Genomic DNA, 13,327 nt, shown 5'->3' with positions numbered 1-13,327 from the left:
CTTCTCACTTGTGGGGTCTCTTGAGCTCAAGGAACAAAGGTGACAGTATACGTCTAATGCAAACAAACAAAATGGCACTTGTTGGCGCCTTTCTTTACATAGAAAGACCTCTTTCTGAATAATTCAGTTGACAGCATGCCAGTGCAACAAGCTGCAAAAACGACGATGTTCGACTCAGCACAGCAGAATAATGCGCGAGCAAAGTTTACCCCTGCCAGAACTCCAAGCTTATACAGTAATCCCTCGTTAACTCGAAGCCATCAAATCCGGGGAAAATTTCGAGATAGGCGGTATTTCGAGTTTAGCAAAACGCCGAAAATGTTCGCCCAGGTCGCTGTAAAAGAAACGCCAGTGCTGCTAGGAAAAGCTCCACTGCACAAAACAGCTACCGTAGTAAAGGCACAAGAATTCGGAGGGGAAAAAAATTTATTACCGAGGACCAAAAAATTGCGTAATGCTCGCCTGTTTCGCTTTAGCGTTCGGTCCGAGAAAGGCGTTCTCCAGTTGCTCAACACATCGCATGAGCCGTTGGTCGCCACCGCTGCATTCGACCTTGTTGCGGAGCAAGCACAGCATGTTACGTGTTTCTGTCGTCGTAGGCACTTCTCGAGGCTCTTCCTCGTCTGCATGGTCATCTGCGTCGTTCACGGCCATCTCAACGATATCGGCGTCCGACAGCATTCCGGTAACGGGGACGTCGGCCTCGTAGAGCGCATACTCCTCAAAGGCGATCTCGCCGTCTTCAGTATCGCTCACGCAGCCAGTTGCCTTGCGCACTTCATTGCACAGCTCATCACAGCCGCTGAATTCTGCGCCAATGTCTTCTGCGATCGATTCCGGAGCGCGAGAAAACCCTGCATGTGCGAAGCAGTTAGCAATCGCCAGCGGGCGTAGTTGGCGCCAGGCTGCGGCCATCAGATTGACTGCACCCAGCAGAACGATTTCATACTTTTTCCCATTGTCGTATGACAGCAGAATTCGGTGCAGCAGGCTTTTCCTATAATACTTGCGGGCCATCTCAATGACTCCCTGATCCATTGGCTGGAGAACGGACGTCATGTTCGCCGGCAGGAACTCCAGCGTAACAGCCGCCAAGTTGTCGATTTTTCCGTGGCCGGGGCAGTTATCCACAACAAACAACACTTTCCGACCGTCCTTTGCCATCTTCTGATCAAGCGCACGGACATGCTCTTCGAAAAGCGCCGCCGTCATCCAGGCTGTTTTATTTGCGCGGTAGCTCACATCCCTCGGGAGCCGTGCATTTCGGAAACACCTGGGATTCAGCGACTTGCCAATGATGAGGAGGGGCAGCTTTTCATCGCCGGTAGCGTTGGCACCAAAAAGAATTGTTATCCTGTCTTTTCGTTGCTTAGCGCCTGAGCACGCTTCGCCTTTTGGTGTGTATGTGCGGTTAGGCAGCATCTTGTAAAAGAGAGCGGCTTCGTCTAGGTTAAAGATGTCCTTGTCCGCGTACTCCTTTTGCAGCTCGGCTAGGCGTAGCTTGCGCCATGCGTCTGCAGCCTGTTCGTCAACAATGCCGCTTTCGCCGTGGATAGGCTTCGATGACACGTTATTTCGCGTCTTAAACCGCTCGAACCAGCCATTGCTGCAACTGAAATCCGCGTGACCCATCTGCAGTGCCAAAGCGTCTGCTTTCTCCATCATCATTTGGGTTGTCACGGGAAGATTGGCTGCTCGAACGTTTTGGAGCCACAACAGAAGTGCTGCTTCGACGTCCGGGAATTTGGACGTTCGAATGCGCTTCTGCTTGCTTGAGAAACTTTGCTCGAAGCCTTCCAAAACCTTTTGTTTGTTCTTAAGCACTGTCGAGAGGGTTGACAAAGGGATGCCGAATTCTTTGGCGATGCACGACTTGCTTCGACTTGCTTTTTCCACTTCCTTGATTAGCGCGACTTTTCTCTCCAACGTCAGAGATTTGCACTGCTTTGGGCGGGACATCTTGGTCGATATTCGGAAGCGTCTGTTGCACAGACCACTCACTACTCAGCAAAACTGAGCTCAAGATGCGTCGTGCACAGATCGCGAGGAAAACAAAGAATACCAGCTCGCACATGCAAGGGCTAGGTTGCGTACTAACGGGCGCATGCTGCACATGCCGCCCACCGCGCATAAGTCGCGCGCAGGTGCGCACACGTGATCACTCCCACAGTTGCCTGACAGGGCTGATAGGAAATGGCTGCGTCCGCGGGAATTTCAAATTCGCCCTTCACGACTGCGTTCGACACGTATAGTAAGAGCTAAGCGTTCGCACAGAGCCCTCGTTTCCTGTTGGGAGTAGACTTTGCCTTCTGCCCTCCCTGTCAAGATTTCGAGATATCCACTGTTCCCTCCGGAAAATATTTCGTGATAAGAGGGGGCAAATACATAGCACCTATGGGAGGTTAATGCACGGCAAAAAAAAGTTTAGACTTAACCGAGATTTCGAGATATGCGAGTTCGAGTTAACGAGGGTTTACTGTATCATCAAAGGGTCGAGTCCTTTTATAGAGGCGCATTTTGGTGAACAGAAAAGAGTCTGCAGGATAGTCCCTGTAAATGTGTGCATAAAATACCAAGATGAAACTGGTCGTGCCACCTTTGTTTTGTTTTTCTGTCTCGGCACCTGTATGGCATGTTTTGCGCTATCCTGGCCTCTTAAGATGTCCCTGCTAGCCTAGCACCACCTTGTAGAACAGTGGCTCGCTTGCTTGGATAGTTTACCAGTGACTCACCAAGATGTGTGACTCTGTGCAGGTCTAGATAAAATGACCGAGCAGGCACATCCGGCCTCTTCGCCAACAGGCAGCACAGCCACAAGTCCCGTGGAAAAGTCTCCGCCTCGGGTGAGTGAGTGTTACATACCCAGCTTGGGGCAACCATCAGTATATGTGTGGTACATCTCACACCATGTTTTTTTCCACAACTGTGTCAAAGCGGCGATGGCGTAGTGGTTCGAGCATCCGCCTCGCATGCAAAAGGTCCGTGGTTCAAATCCCGGTGCCGCTCAGTTCCCAACCGGATAAAAAAAATCCGCGTGGTGATGGAACTGCATTAAGAGGCCTGGAGTGCGGCCTCACCGGTAACCATCGCCGGGAACGCACTCCCTCACCAGAGAAGGATTGGCCACCCTGGTGCAGTATCTGGGCACTACCTCTCACATGCATACGTCAAATAACTCACGGCCCTCAGTCCCCAGTAGCTGCGAAGCAACTGACCACGGCGGCGGTCAGATCTGCAACGCAGCAGAGGGTGCTAAGAATCTCTGGATCCGGACAGGCCGCCGTTGGATCCTTAACTTGGCAAAGTTTAACGCTAGAACCTTATCTAGTGAGGGAAGTCTAGCTGTACTATTCGAAGAGCTAGAGGGTGCTAAATGGGATATAATAGGGCTCAGTGACGTTAGGAGAACAGATGAGGCCTATACGGTGCTACAGAATGGACACGTCCTTTGCTATTGGGGCTTGGCTGACAAAAGAGAACTGGGAGTGGGGTTCCTAATTCACAGAAACATAGCCGGCAACATAGAAAGTGGTAGGTATTGTAATTAAACTGAATAAAAGATACAACATGAAGGTGGTACAGGCTTGTGCGCCTACATCCAGCCATGATGACACTTCAGTTGAAAGCTTCTATGAAGGCGTGGAATCGGCAATGAGTAATGTAAAAACACAGTATACTATACTGATGGGAGACTTTAATGCAAAGGTAGGGAAGAAGCAGGCTGGAGACCATGCAGTAAGAGATTATGGCATCGGTACTAGAAATGCCAGAGGAGACCTACTAGTAGAATTCGCAAAACGCAATAATTTACGGATTTTGAATACCTTCTACCGAAAATGAGGAAACCGCAAGTGGACATGGAGGAGCCCTAATGGCGAAAATGAGAACGAAATAGACTTTTTAATGAGTGCACACTCAGGCATCGTGCAGGATGTGGAAGTGCTTGGCAAGGTACAATGCAGTGACCGTAGAATGGTACGGTTTCGAATTCGCCTAGACTTGAAAAGGAACGACAGAAACTGATACGCAAGAAGCCAATCAATGAGCTAGCACTGAGAGGGAAAGCAGAGGAATTCAGAGTCTCACTTCAGAACGGGTTCTCGGCTCTTAGTTAGGAAACCAACCTTAGCGTAGATACAATGAATTATAATATGACAAGTATCATTTTGGAGTGTGCAGTGGAAGTTGGAGACAGGGTAGTTAGGCAGGACACTGGCAAGCTTTCCCAGGAAATAAAGAATCTCATTAGGAAGCGTCAAAGCATGAAAGTCTCAAGTACAATAGACAAAATAGAACTGGCAAAGCTTTCGAAGTTGATTAATAGGCGTAAGGTATGCGAGATAAGAAGGTATAACATGAAGAGAATTGAATACGCTCTGAAAAACGGAGGAAGCGTCAAAGCAGTGAAGAGGAAACTTGGGATAGGCAAAAATCGGATGTATGCCCTAAGGAATAAAGAAGGCAAAATAACTACCAATATGGATAGGATAGTTAAAATAGCGGAGGAGTTTCACAGAAATCTGTACAGTAGCCGAGACAACCACGACCTTAATACTGTAAGAATTGGCAGTAACCCACATGACACCCCACCAGTAATTATAGAAGGAGTAAGAAAAGCTTTGGAAAGCATGCAAAGAGGCAAAGCTGCTGGTGAGGATCATGTAACATCAGATCTGCTGAAAGATGGAGGACAGATTGAATTAGAAAAACTAGCCACCCTGTTTACGAAGTGTCTCCTGACGGGGAGAGTATTAGAGTCTTGGAAGAACGCTAACATCATCTTGAGGGGGGACGCGGCTTTGGGATCGCGAGAAATGGCAAAAAAATCGATTTTTTGAAACTCAAGTTTTCAGTTTGTGGAACCCTTTTTCTATCTGGTTCCAGAATATCTACACTGAAAACCGTGCAGAAGTGCTTCGGAAAATTCGTTTCACCCACCTAGGTAGCAAAACTTTTTCTGGAAATGGCAAGAAAACGGCGATTTTCAAAAAATTATAGCTTCGCGATGCTTGGGCCGGGAGCCGGCTTCTTGGGCTCATCGGAAAGAGCGTTTTTCCGTGTTTAACTTTCCCGCCTCAGCTGGCTCCTCCCTTTAACAACAAGCGAGCAAAAAGCAAATGTTTGAAGGTCGTTTTGAGGCCCTTGATTGGCCGTGGCCGCCATGTTGCCTCAGCTCGCCTCGCCATTGGCCCGATGCTCGCTCCGGGAGATCGTCGTCTGCTGCTTGTGCGTCGCGAGGACATGGCTCTCGAAAATCGCCACTTCGTGACGTGTTCACGGCGTGATAATCACTTAAGATATAACTACGCTTTAGTTACGAGCAGTAAGCGGATGCGCGATTAGCTTACTACGAGCGGGAGCGCAGTCTACGAGCGCCGCGCGTCATCGGAGTCATCTTTAGCCCTAACTCCGCCGACAGCGAGACTGCGGGCAGGAACGACGTGCTAGCGCATTCGTGGCGACGTGCTTCTTCGCAAGCAACGAAGCTGTAAGCGGCGGCACGATCTGATTACTACGAGTGGCCGCACTGGATGCTCGATCAGATTACTACGAGCGGGCGCGTGGCGGTCTACGAGAGCGGCACGTCATCGGAGTCGGCTTTAGGCCTAACTCCGCTGACAGCGAGACTGCGGGCAGGAACGACGCGCAAGCGCACTCTTGGCGACGTGCTTCTTCGCAAAGAATGTACCACATCACTCGCTAGCTCCTCTGAATCTCGTACGGGCATTTTACGCATCGGCAGCAGACAACACAGTCAAGCTCGTCACACCCCTCCCCCCCCCCCCCCCTTCACTGCCAAGGATCGCTCGGAACAGCGGCTAGCAGTTCCGCGCGTCGTCATTCGAAAATGCGATGTCAACTGCAGTGCGTGCCGATTTTTTGTCTTCGTAGTTACACATTTCGCGCATCGTCATAGAACGCCGCCGGCAAGTGCATTACGCGCCGGCCGCGCACCCCACTGTCATATGGAGTGCTGTCAGTGAGCTTTTGTGATGCGATTCAGACGTGTTTGGGAGCCGTGCTTGGTATCGCCACGAACGGCTATGAATGTTCCGAGGTTAATGAATTGCTGTAGATTAGAGTTTTCCGCGACCGGCTGTATGATGATGCGTTTCACGGCTAGAGCGGCGAAAGAGCATGTGTGAATCAGGGGCACGAAATTTTATATGCCCGTTTCGTGTCATTAATTATACTGCTATAAATTCCCGTGCCACCCGTCTTCCGCCCATAACTTTGTTATTTAGAAAGAAGGCATAGGCCGTCATGGTGTGATCCACTTTTCTGATGCAATAAACCTCTCTCCAAATAAAAAAAGTTCAGTGAATATTTGTAATCAAGTACTTAATTATGCTAATTACAACATCAGCACAAAAAAGTATGTGTAATAATTTTAGTATATGGTTTTATTCAATTACAATCTTCTCTGTGATACCTATCACATCACTCCTTCATACAAAGAACTTGGTTTGAAATCCATACTTGTTCTTTGTAAAACATGAAAAGGAAATTATGGGGGAAAAAAAAAGGGCAACCAAGGCACACTGGTCATAGACCGGATACCTGAAAAGTCAAATATCACAAGACAAACCTAAGATCACAATCTTTAGGTGTTTTAGAGACGTAAAAAGAAGTTGAAACTTTAAACGCAGTTTTCTCAATACTGTTCTTTTGGCATTATACTCAGCTCATGGAGCAGATATCTGGGCAACCACTGTACGGATTTTGATTCCGTTTATTTTGTAATGCTCCTTGAACTGTGCTTCAGGGTGCTGCGATCTTAGTTTTTCATTTTACTCCTTAAAGAATTTTTTATAGAGTTTCTTGTTTGTAGTACAAGTGTGCTCATTGCAATGTCGCTAGAGAAAACAATAACTACAAGTTTTAGTGTTGCAAATATATTATCTTGAGAACGCAGCCCCCTTCAACATACATTTGGCTGTGGGTACAGCAATTACCAACCATTTTTCTCATTTTATAAATCCTCCAACCCCTCCACGAGGTTCAATTGAAAAATAATTTGTCTCTCATTAGGTATTTGTTCTATCGCCTCGAAATTTTTGTGGATGCACAGTGAGGCCATTCTTAGTGTCTGTGGCAATTTTCGTCATTATCCGACCAGAAACAAGAAAGTTCATTCTCAAAGGCACGTCCCCCCTTAATACATAAGAAAGGAGATGACAAGGACTTGAAAAATTACAGGCCGATCAGCTTGCTCTCTGTAGTATACAAGCTATTTACAAAGGTAATTGCTAACAGAGTAAAGAAAACATTAGAATTCAATCAACCAAAGGAACAAGCAGGATTTCAAACAGGCTACTCAACAATCGACCACATTCGTACTATCAATCAGGTAATAGAGAAATGCTCAGAATATAACCAACCACTATACATAGCCTTCATAGATTACGAGAAGGCGTTTGATTCAGTAGAAATATCAGCTGTCATGCACACACTGCGGAATCAGGGGGTCGATGAAGTATATATAAACATCATGGAAGAAATCTACAGGGATCAACTACTACCATAGTGCTTCATAAAGAAAGCAACAGAATACCAATCAAGAAGGGTGTAAGGCAGGGAAACACAATCTCCCCAATGCTATTTACTGCGTGCTTACAGGGGTTTTCAGAAGCCTTGAATGGGAACAGTTAGGGTAAAAGTTAATGGAGAGTACCTTAGTAACCTGCGCTTCGCCGATGACATTGCATTTCTGAGTAACTCAGGGGACGAATTGCAACTCATGATTACGGAGTTAGACAAGGAGAGCAGAAAGGTGGGTCGTAAAATTAATCTGCAGAAAACGAAAGTAATGTACAACAACCTCGGAAAAGAGCAGCGCTTCGATATAGGTAATAGTGCACTTCAAGTTGTAAAAGACTATGTCTACTTAGGGCAGGTAATAACCGCGGAGCCTAACCACGAGATTGAAGTAACTAGAAGAATAAGAATGGGGTGGAGCACATTTGGCAAGCACTCTCAAAATATGACAGGTAGATTGCCACTATCCCTCAAGAGAAAGGTATATAACAGCTGTATCTTGCCGGTACTTAGCTACGGAGCAGAAACCTGGAGACTTACAAAGAGGGTTCAGTTCAAATTGAGGATGACGCAGCGAGCAATGGAAAGAAAAATGGTAGGTGTAACTTTAAGAGACAAGAAGAGAGCAGAGTGGATTACGGAACAAATGGGGGTTAAGGATATCACAGTTGAAATCAAGAAAAGAAAATGGACATGGGCCTGGCATGTAGCGCGTAGACAGGATAACCGCTGGTCATTAAGGGTAACTGACTGGGTTGCCAGAGAAGGCAAGCGAGTTAGGGGGAGACAGAAGGTTAAGTGGGCAGATGAGATTAAGAAGTTTGCAGGTATAAATTGGCAGCAGCAAGCACAGGACCGGGTTAACTGGCCGAACATGGGAGAGGCCTTTGTCCTGCAGTGGACGTAGTCAGGCTGATGATGATGATAATGTGTCAAAGCTGAAAAAATATGTTCCTGAATCTAACGCAGTAAGATTAATTTGGATTGACTGAGTACTTTCCAGCATGAAAATCATTTCAGCAAGAAGTACCATTTGTACTGTGTTTCACATTATCATGGCAGTGCATGATGCGTACAGGAAAACCTCGTTGATACGTACACATTTTAAGTGTAGTAATGATTAAAATGCAGTTGCGATTAACTCACTACTGAGTCACGTGGAAACGAATGTATTGGCTGACTGCTCAAGCCATAGTGCCTCGTCTTATGCCGGTTAGTTAGTGTGTACTAGGATAATTTTTTGTTGCATTAAAGTTCAATGTGCCCCCCCCCCCCGCCAACTCGCCCACATCACAGTGGGTCGCAAATGGTCTTCCACTTTTTTCGTGACTGCAAAGACTAGCCGATCAACGATTCTGACTTCCACATGACTGTGGCGGTGCCCTTATAGTTCAGCGCAAGAAAAGGATGAAGGTGTAACAGCAACCACCGACGAAAATAGCCTGTATGACTTATCACGGACAGTCGGGTTACACTAATCATCTGTCTGCTTTTGTAATCAAGCTGTCTGCTTTTCTGCTTATGTCGCATGGCGCCATTCTGAACACATACTGCAAGCTTTCAATAGGCAACAACTCGAGTGGGCCACACTGCCACCACCTCATGTGGGAACACTTCCAATTGTGTGGCTGGTGAAATTTCGCTACACTGACAATCATCGGCTGTCGCGTCAAACGCATGTACGCGTGGTACACCAAGCGTAGCGAAGATTTAAGCGTACTGTGCAATTCTGTCGAGCAACAATGCAAATGCATTCCACGTGATGTTTGACGTGGCATTGCAGTTAATTTATTCTTGATGGCATTGGAATTCACCAGAAGATGCAAACATGTACTGGTGGCTAGTGCATTTTAGCATTTGGTGTGTAGTTGTGCCACATTCATGGCAGCTACGTAATAACAAGATTCCATCGTAGCACAACACGCTAGAGCATGCCAGTTCCAGTTACACTGCCGTGTGCTTATTGGCCATTTAGTTCAAAACTGATGTTTGCACTATAGTTTTAGACTTGTGTCGTGAAACCTCGACAGTAGCCATGTCTTTGGTACTTCCAAAAAGTCTGAGAACTTGCTTCTTCAGTTCTAGAGCCTAGTGGTGTCATGCAAGTGTTATACCATGACATACACTATTTCTGCTGTGCTTAGCTGACCGTAGTACCCACTACATTAGAAGTCTACTGTGATATCTCAAGTAGCGATAGTGTTTCTCTACTAAACGCCAGGCCGTGGGTTCGATTGCAGCAGCACCAGTTGCACTTTGATGGGGGCAAAATGCAAGAACACCCGTGTGTTTGATAAGTGCACGTCCAAGGTGGTCGAAGGTAGTCCCGACATATACACCGCAGCGTGGCACTTGCTGGAACGGTGGTATCAGCTTGCAGTGCCAGGAAGCTTAATTCATTAAAATAATGCAATATTCGGGTGAAGCTACAGCACTATATCTTAGTTGTTTTAGAAAGGCATCGGTCATTATGCAATGAAACTAGGATGTCCCCAACTTTTTTATTGTCATCGACTACTCTTGCACAGAGTATTTCCAAGGGTAGCGGTGGAGGGCTTGTGCGTGCTGGGAGCAGCGACGAGGAATGGCGAGGCCCGACGCCTGAGTGGGTGGCATCGTGGAAGCAGAAGCTGCCTCTGCAGACCATCATGCGTCTACTGCAAGTCCTGGTGCCCCAGGTCGAAAAGATCTGCATCGACAAGTCAGTGCTTTACTCTCTACCTACCTTCCTTCCTGCTTACTTTACCTGACTACTCACCATCCTGCCTACCTACCTGATCACTTGTCTGCCTACCCACTCACCCACCTTCCTGCCTGCCTGCCTACCTACCTACCTACCTACCTACCTACCTACCTGGCTAATATGGTTCTCGCCTTAGCAATGAATACCGTGAGTAACTGACTACTCACCATCCTGCCTACCTACCTACTTACCTGGCTAATATGGTTCTCGCCTTAGCAATGAATACCGCGAGTAACTTGGCAACAAACCTGCCGCACTGGTCATGCGGCTATAATGCTCGACTGCTGACCTGCACGTCATGAGATGCGATCCCGGGCATGGCGGCCACATTTTCAGTGGAGTCTGAAATGCTCGAGGCTTATGTACGTTGATTATGGTGCATGTTAAAACACCCCAAGTGATCGAAATTTCAGGAGCTCACCACTACGGCATCTCTAATAGTCATATTGTGATTATATGACATTAAGCCCCCACAAAAAAATATTAATAGTACGCTTAATAACAAATGTAGAGCGAAAAATATGGCAGGTTAAAACAAGGCAAATGGGTGTGCGATTTAGTGATTCGAGGCATACAAGCTTAGAGCCAACAGGATTAAATTATTCAGTCACAGCAATAGAATATCTGTCTGTATTTATGACAAAAAGCCTGAAAAGATGGATGGTGAAGGATTTCAAAGTATAGAAGTTAAATATATAAAATGTTCATGTGAATTGGCTCTGTGGGACTTTATTTGGATGTTTTTATGGCAGAGCCACAAAATCTCTACAAATTTTTATAAGAGCCATAAAAATTAGGAGGCAAGTTTGACAAATTGGTCATAGGCTGCTTTTAGTCCTTTATGTAATTTCAAATCAGCTAATGGCTGCACTGTACCTTTTAGTTTTATTGTCTCAGGCTGTTCAGAATTTCACTAAGTACATCAAACATAAAACACTGACGGAAGACACCGCCTTGAAGGAGCCCAATACAGCATCAAATGATAATTAAAATAGACATGATGTAAAATAAGTCTACCGTTCCAAGCCTGCGCAAGTGATAACTATATCCTTTCTGCTCTGTCCACTCTGCGTTCACACAGGAACGGCTCAGCCAATGCCATAGAATTTTTGACATGATCATCAGCCTGGCTTACGACTACTGCAGGACAAAGGCATTTTTTAATGATCTCTAGCTTTATTTTATGCCGCTGAATTTTCTACTTTCATCACTACTCTTAGCCCTTGGCCTTTCCCATCTAAACTCCCCATTTCGTGGTATCCATTCCCATGTTCTAACTGACCATCTGTTTTTGTCTGTCCTTCTCATAACATTACCTTTTCATTTTCTCTTTTTAACATCCATTAGAGTATCAGTTACTGGAGACCTGATTGAACATGCCATAGTGCTTCTTATTTTTATATGCCTGCTTTTCTTTCAAAGTGATTGGTTCCAGCACGTTACGAGAGCACAAGAAGAAGGAAAACGCACAGGACAAGACTGGTCACTTTGTCATCATGTACTCGCGACGTACTCATCACTTTGTCATCATGTACCAACTGGCCCAGAAAAGCACACTGTGAAACTGCCTTTAGTCTTTATTCATGCTTCTGGTGCAGAGTAGCAAACCAGGAGTTTCAGTTGCAGTTGACCTCCCTGCATTTCCCTCACTGTTACTTCTATATGTGTTGTGCTGTGCAGAGGTCTGACGGATGAGAGCGAGATCCTCAAGTTCCTGCAGCATGGAACACTTGTCGGACTCCTGCCTGTGCCGCATCCGATACTGATACGCAAGTACCAGTCCAACGCAGGCACCACAATGTGGTTCCGTACCTACATGTGGGGACTCATCTACCTTAGGTGCACTGTCATGTTCTTTATGATCTCATCACCTTTTTAATGCAGTAGACTTGCGATAATTAAAACTCTGACAATTCATACTATCAGTTATTTCAAACAAAATTCAATTTTTTTGGTTGGCCCTCTATTCTTTCAATGTATTTGGAAGCCTCTTAAGTCGAACTCCGTCATTCGGTTAATTCATACCTTTTGCGGGTCTGTACCAGGGAATAACAGCTCAGGGATCCCACTCATGCACTAACTACACCAAATTGCACCAAATCAGATTTACTGCGCCATCCTGATAAAATCAACAAAAATTGTGCCAAAGTCGGATTTGGGAGAGTCTATCAGCGGCAATAGCCACTCCGGCGCATCGAAACACGTGCATCTTGTTCTCGGGGCCACCAGAGCCACAATTGCGTGCCTAAAGTTATTGCGCTGAATTAACAGTGGTCGCGCGTGCATCCCAAGTTATCCCTGATATTTGGTGCCGACGCAAATTTTGTTGTGTAAGTCCGCGCTATTTCGAGGCCTTATGAGACATGCTCGTAAACTTTCTGTGCTATTGTAGCACATGCTTCGAGTTTAGATAACTGACAGTGCAAAAACCACTTCGGCGATTGGAGTGATCATTCTCCCTTTAGCCAGCGTTCATCTGAGTTATGCGACGTCGTGTCCAAGAGATACTATTTCTTAGTTTCAATTAGGATCTTAGCAATGAATGCAATACCAACAGTCTGTTTGCATTGAGAGTAAAAGCTAGAAAGGCATAACAGCCGTCTTTAATGCCTGCCGAATTAGCGTGAGTGCCAGTAATCACACCCAAAGTTCATAACAATGCCCCCACCCCCGCCTTCCATTTCTAGTTCCTTCCTGCTTTTTGAAGCTGCTTTCCCACTTCTTAGACAACACAAACACAACCTCAGGACGTCTTCAGTATGCCTCTGTGAGGACAATACGACGCCCTCAGAATGTCCTCTTATGGTACTAGAATGGCACTAATCCCATCCCCTTGTCCATACACATAACAACCTCAGCACATCCTCAAAACAACACGTCAGGACTTTTTCGGTATCTTTTCAGAACAACGATTGCATTGCCGGTTCGGTACTGTGGGCAGCGGTACTACTTAGGATTTACTTGTTTTCATGATATTTTTATACATCAAAAGAAAAACACCTGCGAGGTCTCGTGTATATATACTGTATCAATCAACAGAGAGGT

The 13,327-nt window shown here is 46.1% G+C and overlaps 2 protein-coding genes across 2 annotated transcripts in view; one reads left to right on the top strand and one right to left on the bottom strand.

Annotated features, from left to right (window-relative positions):
- LOC119180342 (protein HID1) overlaps positions 1 to 13,327 on the top strand; it is a 47,537-nt gene that overhangs the window by 28,964 nt on the left and 5,246 nt on the right. Inside the window, exons 16-18 of the mRNA XM_037431524.2 lie at positions 2,755 to 2,843; positions 10,068 to 10,240; positions 11,963 to 12,121. Coding sequence (XP_037287421.2) covers positions 2,755 to 2,843; positions 10,068 to 10,240; positions 11,963 to 12,121 — 421 coding nt within the window. The remainder of the gene's footprint in view (positions 1 to 2,754; positions 2,844 to 10,067; positions 10,241 to 11,962; positions 12,122 to 13,327) is intronic.
- RpS11 (ribosomal protein S11) overlaps positions 1 to 13,327 on the bottom strand; it is a 46,251-nt gene that overhangs the window by 32,475 nt on the left and 449 nt on the right. The window lies entirely within an intron of this gene.

The sequence above is a fragment of the Rhipicephalus microplus genome, chromosome 7 (assembly GCF_043290135.1).
Source record: "Rhipicephalus microplus isolate Deutch F79 chromosome 7, USDA_Rmic, whole genome shotgun sequence".
Classification (NCBI taxonomy): domain Eukaryota; kingdom Metazoa; phylum Arthropoda; class Arachnida; order Ixodida; family Ixodidae; genus Rhipicephalus; species Rhipicephalus microplus.
Note: the sequence above shows the minus strand (reverse complement) of the source record. Positions and strands in the feature narration are given on the sequence as shown.